Raw genomic sequence first — 17,777 nt, forward strand, 5'->3', positions numbered from 1 at the left:
AAATCTCAGCTGCTCGTGGCTTTCACTTATAAATAGGTTTTCCTTAGAGCAAGGTAAGTATTTATTAAACCCAAATCTAACAGTTTACTTTACACTGAAATTTTAGCCAGTAAACAGATTAGCCTTTATTTTTACTCACACTTTTCAACCATGTACAGAAGGTTTATTAAGCAACGTCTTAAAAACAAACCAGTCTCCATGAGCACCTGTTCTAGGGAGGGTCATGGGTCAGGTCACTCTAGGTCACTTGCAAGTCAAGCCATCTTCACTCCTATGAGAGACTTCCTCCTCCTCATGGCTTTTTCAAGGTTGCTTTATTCCAAGTCTACAAGGCCACAGAAGCTCTCAAAACACAAGGATCCACAACCAATGCCCAGATCCAAGGAATCAGTGTAAGTAAAGGACAGTGCAGAGGGAGGGAATTAACTGAGGAGCCCAGCCAACAAATCCCTGTGCTCCAGGGAGATGGTTTCAGACAGCTACTCAGCTAGGCAAGCACTCACCACGTATTATACACGCTTACATAGCCAAAATGTGATGTGCCCAGCACAGTGATGGGTTCTAGCAAGAACTAAGTAAATAATTGTTGATTTAATGTCTTTGGTGACTAGTCAGTAATCAGCCATAAATGACAGCAAACACCCTGAGATGATGCATTGGGTAGTCAGAGAAAAGGTGTTCCTACACAACACGAAGGTGTAAAAGGCAAATTATCCTCCCTTAGGATTTCAGAGTTCAACAGGGTACCTATACTGTTAGGACCATGTGATAAGAGATGTCAGTAGAAGTCACGCCAGATGGAGTCATGGCTTGCACGACTGTAGGTTTGGTAGAACAAATGTACTCCCAAACGTAAGTGCCAAGTCTATCATCAAGGGATGGTAGAAAAGAATACTTAGATCATGCATGCCTTTCCACAGACACTTGGAATAAGAAAGTTACTCACATCAGTAAATATTTAAGGCTCAGTTATGATGAAAAGATTAACTTCCTACAGGTGGCTTTGTGTGGGCCTGCCGGCACTCAGCAACCCCAGAGCAGCTGCACCCAAGTTCAGACTCTAGTATCCTCACTCAGACTATATCCCCATCCTCCACATTGCAGAGCATCACAGGAAGGGAATACAGCTGCAGAGGGCAGCATCCTTCTCTGCGAATCCAGCCTTATGGTGGGACCAGTGCTCCTCAGCCTTCACATTGCTCCCCAGGATGGCATGGGAAATGCGGAGACCATTCAAGTGCCAAGCATGCAAAGATGTGGTAATTTTAAATAGGGTCCCTGGTGATTTTTTTCAGCAAAGACCTGGAGAAAGCAAGAGAAGGTGAGAATAAGCTGGGAGTCTAGGAGGAGGGCAAGGTCAAGTTGCATGGCCTGTCCTAACAGCAGTGAGTCTGGTGTGACATGGAGAAGAGTGAAGGGGAAGGCACAGGGGATGAGGTTGGGGAAACGATGGGGTCAGGGAGCCCACCCCCGTAGGGCTTCCGAGAACACTGTAAAGATGCTAGTTATTAAACTGTCTGAGAAAGGTTTTAAACAGTGAAGTCACACAGTTGGACTTCTGTTTGATGTTTTACAGGGTTGCTGGGGCCGCTGTGTTAAGACTGCCTGGCTTGGGGTGAGGGTGGGGGTGGGGAGGAGAACAAGAGTGAAAGAAGGAAAACCGGTTAAGAAGAGATGGCTATAGCCCCCATCTGCCTCTCCTTATCAGATGTGGCATCAACCAACACACACCTCAGCCCTGTTCACGAAGTCAGCTTTGCTGCTACTGCTAAGTCGCTTCAGTCGTGTCCGACTCTGTGCGACCCCACAGACGGCAGCCCATCAGGCTCCGCCGTCCCTGGGATTCTCCAGGCAAGAACACTGGAGTGGGTTGCCATTTCCTTCTCCAATGTGTGAAAGTGAAAAGTGAAAGTGAACTCGCTCAGTCGTGTCCGACCCTTAGCGACCCCACGGACTGCAGCCCACCAGGCTCCTCCGTCCATGGGATTTTCTAGGCAAGAGTACTGGAGTGGCTTGCCATTGCCTTCTCCTTCTGAGAAAGGTTTTAAACAGTGAAGTCACACAGTTGGACTTCCGTTTGATGTTTTACAGGGTTGCTGGGGCCGCTGTGTTAAGACTGCCTGGCTTGGGGTGGGGGTGGGGGTGGGGAGGAGAACAAGAGTGAAAGAAAGAAAACCGGTTAAGAAGAGATGGCAATAGCCCCCATCTGCCTCTCCTTATCAGACGTGGCATCAACCAACCCACACCTCAGCCCTGTTCACTAAGTCAGCTTTCTGTTCTGTTCTGCTCAGTCGTTCAGTCGTGTCCGACTCTTTGTGACCCCGTGGACTGGAGCCTACCAGGCTTCTCCATCCATGGTATTCTCCAGGCAGGAATACTGGAGTGGGTTACCATTTCCTTCTCCAGGGGATCTTCCCGACCCAGGGATCGAACCCGGGTCTCGCGCATTGGAGGCAGACGCGTTAACCACTGAGCCACCAGGGAAGCCCTGCTGCTGCTGCTGCTAAGTCACTTCAGTGGTGTCCGACTCTGTGTGACCCCATAGATGGAAGCCCACCAAGCTCCCCCATCCCTGGGATTCTCCAGGCAAGAACACTGGAGTGGGTTGCCATTTCCTTCTCCAATGTGTGAAAGTGAAAACTGAAAGTGAAGTCGCTCAGTCGTGTTCGACCCTTAGCGACCCCATGGACTGCAGCCTACCAGGCTCCTCCGTCCATGGGATTTTCCAGGCAAGAGTACTGGAGTGGCTTGCCATTGCCTTCTCCAAGGGAAGCCCTACTCATGGTCAAAACAGCCAGGGTCAAAAGCTTGTGCAAAGTGTCTCATACAGGCACCGTGTGCGCGGAGTAACAGGAAATGGCCGACTGCCACCAAAACTATGTTCCCACAAACTGCACCCTCTCTCTCGCTACACTCGGAACAGTCCGGAGCCAGGAGCACTCTAAGATTACATGTAGGTGACAAAGCAGGCACACAGTGCCACTATAACCCACCACACTTCACGCAAATCCAGAGTACTGTTTGGCATGTGGGCCTGGGTGAACGGCACTATTAAGAGTGTCCCGGAGAGTTATGCTCACTCCATCAGCATCCCTTTGCTGGGTACTTAGCCTTGGGGATAAAAAAGATAAGGAAGACCTGGTCCCTGCCCTAAAGGAATTCACAGTCTAGCTCAAGACACAGGCAAGTAAACAAATAAGTACAACCCAGTGTATGATAAATGCAATCACAGAGGTATGTAGGAGGCCCAGAAATAACACAGAGAAGGGAGTAATCTGCTCTGCCCTCCAGGGATCAGGGAAGACTTCAGTTTTAAAGCAAGTTCAGAAGGTTAAGCAGGCTAGTTACAGGCAGAGGAGGAGACTGAAGCATCCAGACTGACTCAGGGACTGGGAGATGAAAGTTCTGGAGTTGTGAAAGAGCTATGGCTCTGTCTGCTACTCGTGCAGTTAAAAGGGAGAGCAGACAGGAAGGCATCGGAGAGAGGAAGGTCTCATGCCCTGTAAGGACTTCATTCCACGCACACTAGGGGCCACAGACGAGTGACTGAGTTAGACAGCAGTTCCCCTTTATCCACAGGGGATACATTCTAAGACCCCCCAGTTCAGTTACTCAGTCATGTCCGACTCTTTGCGACCCCACAGACTACAGCACACCAGGCCTCCCTGTCCATCACCAACTCCCGGGGCTTACTCAAACTCATGTCCATCGAGTCAGTGATGCCAGCCAACCATCTCATCCTCTGTCGTCCCCTTCTCCTCCCGTCTTCAGTCTTTCCCAGCATCAGGGTCTTTTCAAATGAGTCAGTTCTTTGCATGAGGTGGCCAAAGTATTGGAGTTTCAGCTTCAACATCAGTCCTTCCAATGAACACTCAGGACTGATTTCCTTTAGGATGGACTGGCTGGATCTCCTTGCAGTCCAAGGGACTCTCAAGAGTCTTCTCCAACACCACAGTTCAAAAGCATCAATTCTTTGGCGCTCAGCTTTCTTTACAGTCCAACTCTCACACCCATACATGACTACTGGAAAAACCATAGCTTTGACTAGACAGAGTTTTGTTAGCAAAGTAATGTCTCTGCTTTTTAATATGTTGTCTAGGTTGGTCATAGCTTTTCTTTAAAGGAGCAAGCATCTTTTAATTTCATGGCTACACTCACCATCTGCAGTGATTTTGGAGCCCCCAAAAGTAAAGTCTCTCACTGTTTCCATTGTTTCCCCATCTATTTGCCATGAAGTGATGGGACCAGATGCCAAGATCTAAGTTCTTTGAATGTTGAGCTTTAAGACAACATTTTCACTCTTCTCTTTCACTTTCATCAAGAGGCCCTTTAGTTCTTCTTCACTTTCTGCCATAAGGGTGGTGTCATCTGCATATCTGAGGTGATTGATATTTCTCCCGGCAATCCTGATTCCAGCTTGTGCTTCATCCAGCCTGGTATTCTGCATGATGTACTCAGAATATAGGTTAAATAAGCAGGGTGACAGTATACAGCCTTGACATACTCCTTTCCCAATTTGGAACCAGTGTGTTGTTCCATGTCCAGTTCTAACTGTTGCTTCTTGACCTGCATACAGAGTTCTCAGGAGGCAGATCAGGTGGTCTGGTATTCCCATCTCTTTCAGAATTTTCCATAATTTGTTGACTCAGACTTGCCTGTGAGGATGCAGGAATCTCCGGCAGAGGCTTGGGTCGGCAGTGGCCTGCTGCAAGGTCCGAGACCCTCAGTGCGGCAGTGCCTGCATGGGACCTTTTGGAGGAAGTTGCCATTATCTTCATTACCTCCTCCATAGTTTCGACTCAGGTCAAACAACAGGGAGGGACCACAACCCAGCCCAACAGCAGAAAATTCAATGAAAGATTTACTGAGCATGGCCCCGCCCATCAGAAGAAGACCCAGTTTCCCCCTCAGTCAGTCTCTCCCCTCAGGAAGCTTCCACAAGCCTCTTATCCTTATCCATCAGAATGAAAACCACGATCACAGAAAACTAATCAAACTGATTACATCGACCACAGCCTAGTCTAACTTAATGAAACTATGAGCCATGCCATGTAGGGCCACTCAAGACAGATGGGTCGTGGTGGAAGAGTTCTGACAAAACGGGGTCCACTGGAGAAGGGAATGGCAAACCACTTCAGTATTCTTGCCTTGAGAACCCCATGAACAGTAAGAAAAGGCTAGGGTATGAAAACAGTATGAAAAACCCCATGAAAACAGTATGAAAAGATAGGACACTGAAAGGTGAACTCCCAGGTCAGTAGGTGCCCAATATGCTACTGGAGAAGAGTGGAGAAATAACTCCGGAAAGCTAAAATAAAACCCAGTTGTGGATGTCACTGGTGATGGAAGTAAAGTCTGATACTGTAAACAACAATATTGCATAGGAACCTGGAAAGTTAGGTCCATGAGTCAGGGCAAATTGGAAGTGGTCAGACAGGAGATGGCAAGAGTGAACGTCGACGTTTTAGGACAACAAAAGAGTCCTAAATGCAGTACTTGGATGCAATCTCAAAAGCAACAGAATCATCTCTCTTCGTTTCCAAGGCAAACCATTCAATATTATAGTAATCCAAGCCTATGCCCCAGTAAGAAGCTGCAGGTGAACAGTTCTATGAAGATCTACAAGACCTTCTAGCAATAACACCCAAAAAAAGATATTCTTTTCATTATAGGGGACTAGAATGCAAAAATAGGAAGTCAAGAGATACCCAGCTGCTGCTAAGTCACTTCAGTCATGTCCAACTCTGTGCGACCCCACAGACGGCAGCCCACCAGGCTCCCCCCGTCCCTGAGATTCTCCAGGCAAGAACACTGGAGTGGGTTCCAATTTCCTTCTCCAATGCGTGAAAGTGAAGTCGCTCAGTCGTATCCGACTCTTAGCGACCCCATGGACTGCAGCCTACCAGGCTCCTCCGTCCATGGGATTTTCCAGGCAAGAGTACTGGAGTGGGGTGCCGCTGCCCAGAGTAATAGGCAAATTTGGCCTTGGAGAGAAGCAAAAAGCAAAGGAAAAAAGGAAAGATGTACCCATTTGAATGCAGAGTTCCAAAGAATAGCAAGGAGAGATAAGAAAGCCTTCCTCCGTGATCAATGCAAAGAAATAGAGGAAAACAATAGAATGGGAAAGACTGGAGATCTCTTCAAGAAAATTAGAGATACCAAGGGAACATTTCATGCAAAAAGGGGCACAATTAAGGACAGAAATGGTATGGACCTAACAGAAGCAGAAGATATTAAGAAGAGGTGGCAAGAATACACAGAAGAACTCTACAAAACAGATCTTCACAACCAAGGTAATCATAAAGGTGTGATCACCCACCTAGAGCCAGACATCCTGGAATGCGAAGTCAAGTGGGCCTTAGGAAGCATCAGTACGAACAAAGCTAGTGGAAGTGATGGAATTCCAGTTGAGCTATTTCAAATCCTAAAAGATGATGCTGTGAAAGTGCTGCACTCAATATGCCAGCAAATTTGGAAAACTCAGCAGTGGCCACAGGACTGGTAAAGGTAAGTTTTCGTTCCAATCCCAAAGAAAGGCAATGCCAAAGAATGTTCACACTACCACACAATTGCACTCACCTCACATGCTAGCAAAGTAATGCTCAAAATTCTCCTAGCCAGGCTTCAACAGTACATGAACTGTGAACTTCCAGATGTTCAAGTTGGATTTAGAAAAGGCAGAGGAACCAGAGATCAAATTGCCAACATCTGTTGGATCATCGGAAAAAAAGACCCCCCAGGGGTACCTGAAACCAAGGATAGTGCTGCATCCTATGTATACTACGTTTCTTCCTGCATACACCTATAATAAAGTTTAATTTATAAACTAGGCACAGTAAGAGAGTAACAGAAATTGCTAAGAACAAAGTACTATAACAGAGGTTTAAGAATGCATCTCTCTTTCAAAATATCTTCTTATACCAATTTAATGCTTTTTTTCATCTTAACTAAGCACTTATGACACACTGTGGCTGTAACTTGCAATTTGAGGTGCACCAGCAAAACTAACACGAATTTATTTTTCCTTCTTCACAATTTCACAGATAGAAGATTCCTTCTTACCATAGATCTTGGCAACATCAGTCAGTATATGATTATTTTTCCCCTGTCCTCTAGTCGAGAAGTTCACCTTTTCACTTAAATAAGGCACTTCATGGCTTCTCTTTGGCTTATTTGAATTGTGGACATCGTGACTCTTGTGCTTTGGGGCTACTATTAAGTGAAATGAGGGTGACTCAAACACGGCGACACCGTGACAGTCAATCTGATAACCGAGACGAGATGGCCACTAAGTGACTAAGGGGCAGGATACTCGGAACAAAGGGGTCACTCACATCCCGGGCAGCACAGGGCAGGATGGCAAGAGAATTCGTCACGCTATTCAGAACAGTGTACAATTTAAAAGCTATAATTTCTGGAATTTTCCATTTAATATTTTCAGATTACAATTGACCACAGGTAACTAAATCCGTAAAAACTGAAACCATGGATAAAGGGGGGACTATTTATGGGGCTTCCTAGGTGGCTCAGTGGCAAAGAATCCACCTGCTGATGCAGGAGACACAGGTTCAGTCCCTGGGTCAGGAAGATTTCTGAAGGAGGAAACGGCAACCCACTCCAATATTCTTGCTTGGGAAATCTCAAGGACAGAGGAGCCTAGCAGACGATAGTTCACAGGGTTGCAAAGAGTCGGACATGACTGAGTGAGTGAGCACACACAGATATATGGTATTCGTATTTTAAGAAGATCGCTCCAATTATAGTGTAGAACCAACAATATTAATAGCTCAAAGACAGCAAGAGTGAGGATAACAAAAGGAGAAGACCTTTCAGAAAGCCAGGTAAGAGCTGATGAAGACCGGGACCACAGTAAAGATGGACAAGTTACTGAGCGCAGACACAGCAGACCTCGAGATAAAACTGACATCACTGGAGCTACCTAAAGCATCTGATAGGAAATACTGTGGCAAAAATAAACACATACACCCCACTTAATTTGACAGAAAATGACACCTAAATCCCAAACCCCTGAAATTACATGAAAATATAACACCTTATATGAATAACTAATTATATAAATACAAGTTGTAAGAGACATAAAAATTAACCCTAATTAATGTGCAGTGTCTTTTTTAATTACTTTTAAAATAACTGTTTGTAAAGAACAATTTAAAAAAGTTTTCAAAACCCAGTAAAGACATTTCCATGGAAAACAACATATGTTATATTAACTATACGTAAATTTTTAAATTAATTGAATTAAAAAAAAAAAAGAACATAAGTTACTCACTTTCAAACCCAAGCTCTCACAATAAGTTATTTCCTTCATTACTCTGATATCTCCAGTAATCTAAATAAGTACCTAAGTCTCAAAGCAAACCCACAAACTTCTAAAAATAAGAAAATAAAGAAAGGGTATTAGATAAAATATTTTGATAGAACTTCATCAATTTATAACAAACAGGATCATTTTTGCAATAAGGCAACAAGACAGAGACTGTAATTTCAAAAGAAAAAATAAAGGTTAATAAAGGGTTGTCTCAACGAACCAGAGAAAATATTAAGTGGCATTCATTGTTTGTCTCTTTTACAGAATGTCAGCTTCAGTAGAAAGAAAACATTACATTCACCACACTGAGAATATTCTTCTTACCTCTTTTTATTAAGACACCAAGATAAACTCCATTTAGCTATTTTTCCAACATACACAGTGATCCTCAGCATAAATATTTGTGTAATGTGTAATTTTACTCTCAAATTTGCAGTGCTGCTTTGACAATATTTTCCAAGTTTTTTTTTTTAATGCCATGGAGGAAATGTTCTCAAATCTTATAATGTTAAAGATTTTATGATCAAAAATAAATCACAGGTATTTACATAGTAACAGGATCTTGACCTTGCAGCTTTTGGTCTGCCATGCCATTTTTCTCCACTATAATATCTGAAGTCACTACTAATCTAATTATGCACAAGCATTCTGTATTCTGCAACTGTTTTATCAGCGGGGACACTGGGATGAAATTATTTTAAATACGGCCAATTCCCACACTGGACAATTGATTATCTAGTGTATGGATTATTCATTACCCTTGATACCTAGTAAGGCCATTCTCTGGTCATTTTTGTAGCTTCTGTGAAGGAAGTGAACTGATTCAAATGATTCCAATTTTGCAATGTTATTAATACATATGGCAACATCCAGAAAAAGAGAATGAAAGCACCCTTTAAATTGAGGCTTTGCATGTCAATTACCCAATCTGTTGACCTGCCAATACCAGAATCATCAATCATGCCTCTGCACAGCTGAACAGAACTGGGGCTCCAACAAAACACACTCTGCTCAATGAGAGGATACCCCACTATAATTCCTCCTCTTTTGATTTTAATTGACAAGAGAAGAGTAAGCAAGTGAGATAGGGGAAGCACAGAATAAATATTACTGGTCATTAGTCTCCCTTGAGAACCTTCCACAGTGCTGGAAACAAAGCAGGAGCTCATTAAATATTATTTCAATCAATGCACAGCTGGAAAACCTTGCAAAACATGAAAATGCTCCTGATAAAGTATCTTCTCATTCCAAAACTCTTTTCACACTTTTTCACAATTCTCCTGCATTTTCTCTTTAATTCTCTATTAGTTGCCTTATCCACTTCTCCCCTGAAGTATGACCTCCATGACTTCAGGGGCCACGTGTTTATATTTCTCTGTATCCTACACATGATCCTCAATGAGAATTCCTTCTAAATTCTCTCACAACTTCACAAGAAAAGCAACAGCTTGTCTCATTTACAACTAACTTCTACTTTTTGACAACATGGGCATCTAGTAAAATAGTGCATGGTTCATTAATATTCTAAAGGACACTGATTCGCACCCTTGATTATCATGGCTAATTAAGTCAAAATATCATCTGTTGTCATAATGGATCACATCACCTAAAGATTATAAGGATGGGTCACTGCTGTTACTCAATTCATTTTTACCTTCCGGAGGACCAATGTCAGTACAAGAGAGTTTTGAAACTTGTCATGTGCTAGAACATGAGAAAGCATAAAGGTCCTTACTTGTGATTGCTTCGGACATATCAATATGTATTTTCTAGTTACTTTTTAGGCTCAGGAATTTTATCCTTAGCTTCTTGAATATAATCAGTAACACTGGACTTAAAGTGATGGGACTGTGTACTGATAGACAGCCATGAGGGTAACCACTTGAACACTTTATTCTGGTGTTACTGATAAACAATCTGATATGGCGATTCACTATAAAAAGCACAAAAACAAAATTTGGAAGAACTGTTTAATAAAGTGAACGTGCATCTTATTCAACATACCACTGAATCACCACTCATAGTGCCAATTGAGCAAAGCAATGCGACCTGGAAAAGCAGGAAGAGCGCAGGGCAAGTACTCTGACCTAGCAGCAGCTGCTGGATGGGAGGGAGAGAGCCTGCAGAACCGGACATCCCATCACCCCACCAAACAGATAGATCCCTTGGGGGTGGGGATAGGGGGAAGAACACAGACAGGACCACCACCTGTTAAGCTGCACTGCCCTACCTCTGGCTGTCCCTGCTTCATGGTAGTATATGTCTGCAGAAGAAAAGATGAAGAGCAGGTTTTTAGAGACCTGTGTAAATCACAAAAATGTTAAACTAAGGTCAGGGGGTTGGGGAGCAGGCCGAAAAGAAGTGGGTTCAGATGCATGATGTCTAGGCAGACAGATACAAAAGAAAGATGCTATCCAACCCCCATCAGACCAATAGGTCTTCAATATATATTTATTTGCAAACAAATCCTAATATGGCCATTGGGTATTCTTGGCACCGACTGATAATCCTTGTTAGACTTCTAGCTTAGCTGATGCTCCTTTAAAAAAAAGAAAGAAAAAGAAAAATCAACAATAAAAACTAAAACAAAACTCCAATCCTGTATAACTTTTCTGAAAGATATTCCCTCTTTTGATCTCTAAGGATAAACAAAAGTCAATCCATATTTTTCCAAAGGAAAGAATTATGTGGAATAAGGATCAACTGTTATAATGCTCCTGAGGCAACATGTCAAAGTTGGGAGCCAATTTCCTTTTGCAAGTCAAATGTGAAAACAGAATCCAAGACCATGAATTCTGATCTATAGGCAGCTTTTAAAGGACGTCCCCGTAACTGCACATGTCAAAGTGATAATCTTATCCATGTCCAATTATTTCTAAGCTCCATATAAATGTACACACTGTATTATGCCACCATTTATCTTCACGAGGCTATAGAATTCCCCATTACAGTAAGGGATAAAGGGCACAATCTTTTGTTTCTTACATAAACAAGTCCTCCTTCCACAAATTGCCCTGGTCTTTACAATGACTTCTTTATTTTTTACAAGTCAAGTGTACAGTATTTGTTTCATTTCCCAACCAAAACTAATCCATGCAAATTCAGTTTCTTTCCCTTTAGTGTTAATTTAGATGGAGCATCTATGATAGAAATCCTAAAGCCACGTGCTCACATGTATACAATCTTTAACAGAAACTTGACAGCGGTTGATTTAAAACAAAACAAGTCATAAAACAACCACCTCTGGCAAAGCCCAAAGGAATTAAAACTACACCCTCTCGCAACCACAGCACTACTGTATCCACCCTTCGAACATTACAACCCACCCATTTACCAAAACCACAGCTTATTCCTGATTTAGAAAAAGTAAAGTTCGTGGACTTACTAAACTACACAACTCCAGCCAGAAAGTATAAATGCCTTTTCTACGCCAGGCAATTTATACACCATCTGAACTAAAAACATCATACTGTGGCTCAGTATCAGCAGACCACTGTGGACCACCTTCTTGACATAATAAACAACTGACATCTTCAAAGAGCATTAACTAGTTCCTCCTGAGCCATAGTTTAACAGACAAGAGCAAATGGCTTAACCTACATTATCCATGAAGATGGGTGCGTTTAGTTTCCAGTCCATGGAATATAATTACTGTCCCCATAAGTTCATATTTAACTGAGTTGATTCTCTCACATTTCAGCAGTTTCGTTTCTCAAAAGAAGGGGAATGACAGGTCTCTGAAAGGTTTTAGCGAGGTTTCTCTCGGCACGGGAAGAATGTGATAAACAGGGAAAACACAATCACGCGGAATGTCTGGATGAGGTTCCTTTGTAAGCCTTAAATAGCACTCCCCCACTGGGCTGTGCCACTGCTCTGAATGGAGAAACCATTTTAGAGCCTAACAATTCAGTCTCTCCAGTAAACATTCTATGAGGAAGACCTCAGAAATTCTAAATATAAAACAGGGGTGTGTTTAAGAAATATTGAAATAGTTCCCCTCATTTCTGCCAGGACTGATATTTTTCTTCACCTTGAAGAAGGCAAAATATGTTAAACCTGAGAACAGAAACTAGCACTAGTCTGAAAAGGAACTTGAAAGAAATCCAAAAACTCTTTTTGGACACGATATCAAGGGTTAGTGCTTCGTGTGTTCATTTCCTCGGTGTCACCCCAGCACCTGTTCATTCAAGCGTTCAGGTAATTCAGTTGTCTTAAAGAAATATGCAGAAAGTCTACCTACAATTCCCAAAGTTTTCTCAGTGCACCATTTTAGAAAAGAGCTCCATATCCTAACTTTCAGTTGTTGTAAAGAGCAGACGATTCCTCCCAGGATGGTGGCTTACCATTGAACTTTGCACAAGTCACATGAGTGTGCGGGGGTCGGGCGGGGGACAGACAGAGTGCTGGGGACACATAACAGCTATTTTATCCTTCTGAGAAGGACATGGTCTCAAGTTGAATCTAGTTGAAGGAGTATTTTTACTTTAGACATGTACACAAATGACTGACACTGAATTCCAACATAAAAACACCACAAAAATTCCAAAAGGGGCCAAAAACTGTGAACGGAAATCAGTGACAGAAACAAAGAACTGTACAGAGCAAACTTCTAAAAACGTGTAAATAAAAAAAAAAGTCAAGTCACCTTTTCTGGGCTGGCTTCTGTAGGTCCAGTTTTCATCATCTGCTTCCACCTGCTGCCCACAGACCGACAACTCCCCATCACTGCGAAACAGCCTCTTTGTCTGCCTGGACAAGGAGGAGAAATTTATCCAACTCACAGCACGTGAGAGGGAACCTGGGTTTGACTTGAGTCTAAAGGAACCTGAAGAGCCTTCCTTTTTCATCTTCTTTCACATCAAAGTCGACTACAGAGAGAGGTCAATCCAGCCAACAAAAAACCTCGTTTTTTCAAATTGTCCCAGGTCCTTTCCACGAACCTCCTCCTTGCTACTCAGTCAGACAATATTGAGAGTCTGAATCTGCAGAAAGACTGCTTCTGTGTCACCCAATTACAAAGAAAAGGGAAATGAGAGGTTAAGGGGGAAAAATGTTTTTTCACATTGTGGTACTTGGTTTAAAGATCAAGAATATCCACAGTCTCCCCCCAACCAATAAAAATAACTAAAAGTATAATTTTAAAAAAGAAGTAAAATGTTCATTTCAGGAACGCTTGTCAGGACTTGGCGAAGAGCAGGACCAAGGCACTCCGACTCTTTGGTGTGTACCTAGCATCCCGTACTGTAATCCTATTCCTCTCCCAGGCATCTTTCCCCGTTCAGGCAGAAAGCCAGCCGTCTGTTGCAGACAGAAGGAACTCCTCAGGCTGGAGAAAAAGATTCAGCGTCAACGCAGGTGCCCAGTTTAAAGTTCACCCACACAGGTGACTTGGGAGAAATCAAAGAGTTCGGCTCACTGGCCCCACCTCAGTGCAGAGTCGTAAATCCCCCATTTGCCCTCCTTCCCGTCTGTGAAGCGCCCAGAAGCCACAGGACTCCACAAACAATAAAACAGGCTGCGTGGCTATTGCTTGGATTACAGAGTAAGCGCTCCTGTGAAAGGCGATAGGCTTTTCCGGACACTGAAGCCACCTCATTGGAGACAGAAAACCCCGCCTCCCCGCAGCCAACACTTCAGAGGGAGCTCTAACTTCTGAACTCCAGCAAAGCTATGAAAATGCAAGTCTGTGTAGAATACAGACTTCCGGACAAATTTTTTAAAGGCAAAAGTGGATTATCATCAGACCACTTCTGGAAGTGGGATTTTTTAGAAGGTGCCTTCAAAGATTATGTAGTTAAATCTCATCAGCATTCCTAAATGGATTTAAGAACGTCATCATCTACTTCCAAAGGGAATGAAACTGACCAAGCTATGATGTCACTTGCAGCTTTCAGTGAAGGTGAAGTGCAGCCATTTCTGCACCTGGCTTGGCCTCTCCCATTTTGCACCAGCAGCCAGAGTGTGGGACTGAAGAGCCACCTCTGCTTTGCCACCAGCAGCCCCTGGGGGTCATTCCTCTCCTCTCTGAATGATCATCCTGTCACAGAGGACCATCATCTGAGAGCTATACTGGTAACAATTAGCTGCAGGCTCCAGTCCTTTGTAAATCTTAATCAGAGCATGCAAAATATCTAGAGCCACATGTTGGAATGCATTAGGGTGCAGCATTTCACCCAAGGCCAGCATAATTCCACAATCCTAGGGGTGTGAAGAATTTCTGCAACTTTCTACCACAGAGACTTGGGTCATTCAGACAGAGTCATTCAGAGTAAGGGCATGTGGAAAGCTGGGTCCATACCTCACGCTCCTGTACTTGTTCAATCGGTCAGTTGTGTTCTACTCTTGTGATCCAAAGACTGTAGCCCGCCAGGCTCCTCTGTCCATGCAATTTTCCAGACAGGAACAGTGGAACAGGTTGCCGTGTCCCCCTCCAGGGGATCTTCCCCACCTAGGGATTGAAGCTGCATCTCCTGCATCACAGGTGGATTCTTAACCACGGAGCCACCTGAGAACCCCCTTCCTGTACTTAGCATTGAGCATTAAGCAAATAAAGCTAACAAACTGCAATAGAAAACCAAGTTTGACTGAAATTAATAAAAGCAGGATTTTGCATCATACATCTATTGACGTTAACTGAGATGGTAAGAAAAAGGCTCTACACGCTTAACAGGATTGGAACATTTATAGAAAAAGAACACCGAGCGGCTGCCAAGTGTTCCGTGGATGGACAGCTCATACTACCATGGAAACCATGACAGAGAACAGGTGCTAAGACTCAAGGGCAAAGCTACAGAACAATCCAGGTAGCAAAAATATGGACTCAGTATAAAAGCTCAAAGTGTCCTCAAGAAATCATGTCGTTTAAATCTCTCAATTTACTGATGAAGAAATTCAGGTTCAGAGAACATACGTAACACACCAGTGTCGCCCAGAGGAGTGAGACCGAGACCTCTACTTTGATCACTATTATAAGGGTAAAAAATGATATACATGGCAACAGTGGCTAACATCAAAGTTCAAATATTCAATATTCAAGTGAAAGACTCTGAGAAACTCAAAATAGTAAAAAAAGAAAAGAAAACCAGAAAACCATTGGGCCAGAAAATACAAAACATCCCAAATGCTGTTTACCATTAGCACAGAGGACCCTCTGACATCCAGGTTATTTATTTGTTAAGGATACATGGACCCCAAACAAGGAACACAGTGGTTTCCACTCTGATGTTTATGTCCTACAGTTAACAGTTTTAACACTGAAACACATAAGTCCTGAAATTAACCTTGGGCTGTGCTATATATTCAGGAAGTGCTGCTGAACATTTTCCCCAGCCCGGTGTCCTCCAAGTGTTCACACACACACATGCAATAGCATAGATGAACTGGTGTCGTTAGCAGCTGCTGTGTCTTCCTCCTGTACCTCCTGTGTCTCCACTCATCTGGGAAGAAGTAGAGGAATATTCACCACCAAGCAACCAGGAAGGAAAACTGGTCCATTCAAGGACTAGACCCATGACCCTCCCTCAAATTAAGCACACACTTACGCAGAACTTCCAAGAAACTTAAAGGTTTCCCATTATTCACAAGACCAATGGATATGCTTGCATATAACCAAATCTCCATCTATTAGCTATTCTGTTAGACTGAGCCTTGATTATTAGTATCTTCACTTAAGTAAAAGGAGGTCAAATAAATTACTTACTTTTACAACTGAATCAGAGTTCCCCTATGATCAAGATAAAATACACTGACCTAAATCAGCTTTGGAGGAAATACTTGCATTTTAACTCTACATTTTAGATAGGTGGATTCTTCAGTGCCTCAGATGGGAAAGAATCTGCCTGCAGTGCAGGAGACCGGGGTTCTATTCCTGGGTCGGGAAGATTCCCTGGAGACTCTCCAGTGTTCTTGCCTGGAGAATCCCATGAACAGAGGAGCCTGGCGGGCTACAGTCCATGTGGTCACAAACAGTCAGACACAAGACAGATACTCCAACTAGATAGGCACTCCAATCGGCTTAGGAAAACATAAGTGAATTGCTTAAAAAGCTGCTGTGCATGTGCTCACTGGTGTCCAACTCTTTGCGAACCCGTGAACTGTAGCCCACCTGGCTCCTCTGTCCATGGAATTTTTCAGGCAAAAATACTGAGGTAGGTTGCCATTTCCTTTTCCAAGGGATCTTCCCGACTCATTCTCTTGCATCTCCTGCATTGGCGGGTGGATTCTTTACCTCTGCACCACCCGGGAAGCCCTAGAAAGTTCTTCCATTCCTTCAACCTTTATTTATGCCACAACTATGATGAACCACACACATTATCTGGACCTATCAAGCCAAGGGCCATACAAAACTACCCCCACCCGAAGCATCGCGGGTCATGGCTACTTCGTGCCACTCACACCATGTATACTACTGCTAATCTTCACAATAACCCCACAGTGGAAAATCCCTACTTTGAGAGTATAGCCAGTTTCTTCAAATAGCTTCAGCAATAATCTTCAATGTAATAAAAACATCTTAGCTTAACTATTATTTCCAAGAAAGTCTACAATAAAATACACTCTTCACAGACCTTTTAAATAGACATGCTGAACAGATTTTATCTGCATTCCTGACTGTGAAGTGCTTCCCATCACCCCCACTCACTGTCAGGCTGTCGACGTGAAACTTCTGTTGTCATCATATGTGCCAATAACTGTTCCCTTCCTACCACTTTGCCCCTGCTGAGCTTCAGGCATCAGGAAATCAGATAAACAACCCTGCCTAAATTATATGTTTCATGTGAGTCAGGAGTGCTCGTGGAGAGAAATATGTAACTTCAGGGGAAGGACTCTGTCACAGCTGCCTCCTGGCTGGCACCCTTGCCCTTTTACTTGTGAGATGGGAGCCTGAAGTTTGAAATGGCCAGTGGTTAGGTCTGGGAAACTAAGACCTTGCTTCCAGCTATATTGCTCACTGCTATTTGCTGCAAGCTGCCATTCACTGCTATGCACATTTGAAATCAAAACAGCCTCTGGGTAACGACCCCCATGTGAACTTACACCAGGTTTATGATTTATTGGCTCTTTATATTAAGTTCTTAGCACTTGAGGGTGGTGAGAAATTAACCCAATGTTATTGACAAAAGGACAAGAAATTATATTATTTCATGAATGATTTAAGGAATACAGTAATGAAAAGTTATTAATAACTATAAAAACTGGGAGACACCAGAATGTGTTACTAAAGAAAGTTCTAGAATCATCTTCTTTGAGAATTCCTGAGTCAAATACCCCTTAATTTGGAAAGATTTATTTATATTTCCAGCACGAGTCAAAGGGATAGACTGAATACGTTTGGAAAGTCCTTGCCAAAAGACACAGTATTTCATGTTTCAATATATACCGACAACCTTAAAGAGGAATTTAGCTCAAATGGAAGTTTTTGATTTAATAAAAGTTGTTAAACATGACA

The 17,777-nt window shown here is 43.0% G+C and overlaps 1 protein-coding gene across 2 annotated transcripts in view; it reads right to left on the minus strand.

Annotated features, from left to right (window-relative positions):
• Nucleotides 1-14,691, minus strand: part of NHSL1 (NHS like 1) — a 153,372-nt gene extending 138,681 nt beyond the window's left edge. For both annotated transcript variants that reach the window (XM_055433764.2, XM_055433767.2), the window contains exon 1: nt 12,975-14,691. In XM_055433764.2, coding sequence (XP_055289739.2) covers nt 12,975-13,176 — 202 coding nt within the window. In that variant the 5' untranslated portion in view covers nt 13,177-14,691. The remainder of the gene's footprint in view (nt 1-12,974) is intronic.
• Between the last annotated feature and the right edge of the window lie 3,086 nt (nt 14,692-17,777).

This window comes from Moschus berezovskii, chromosome 10 (assembly GCF_049115385.1).
Source record: "Moschus berezovskii isolate FMDL1 chromosome 10, NW_MosBer_1.0, whole genome shotgun sequence".
NCBI lineage: Eukaryota > Metazoa > Chordata > Mammalia > Artiodactyla > Moschidae > Moschus > Moschus berezovskii.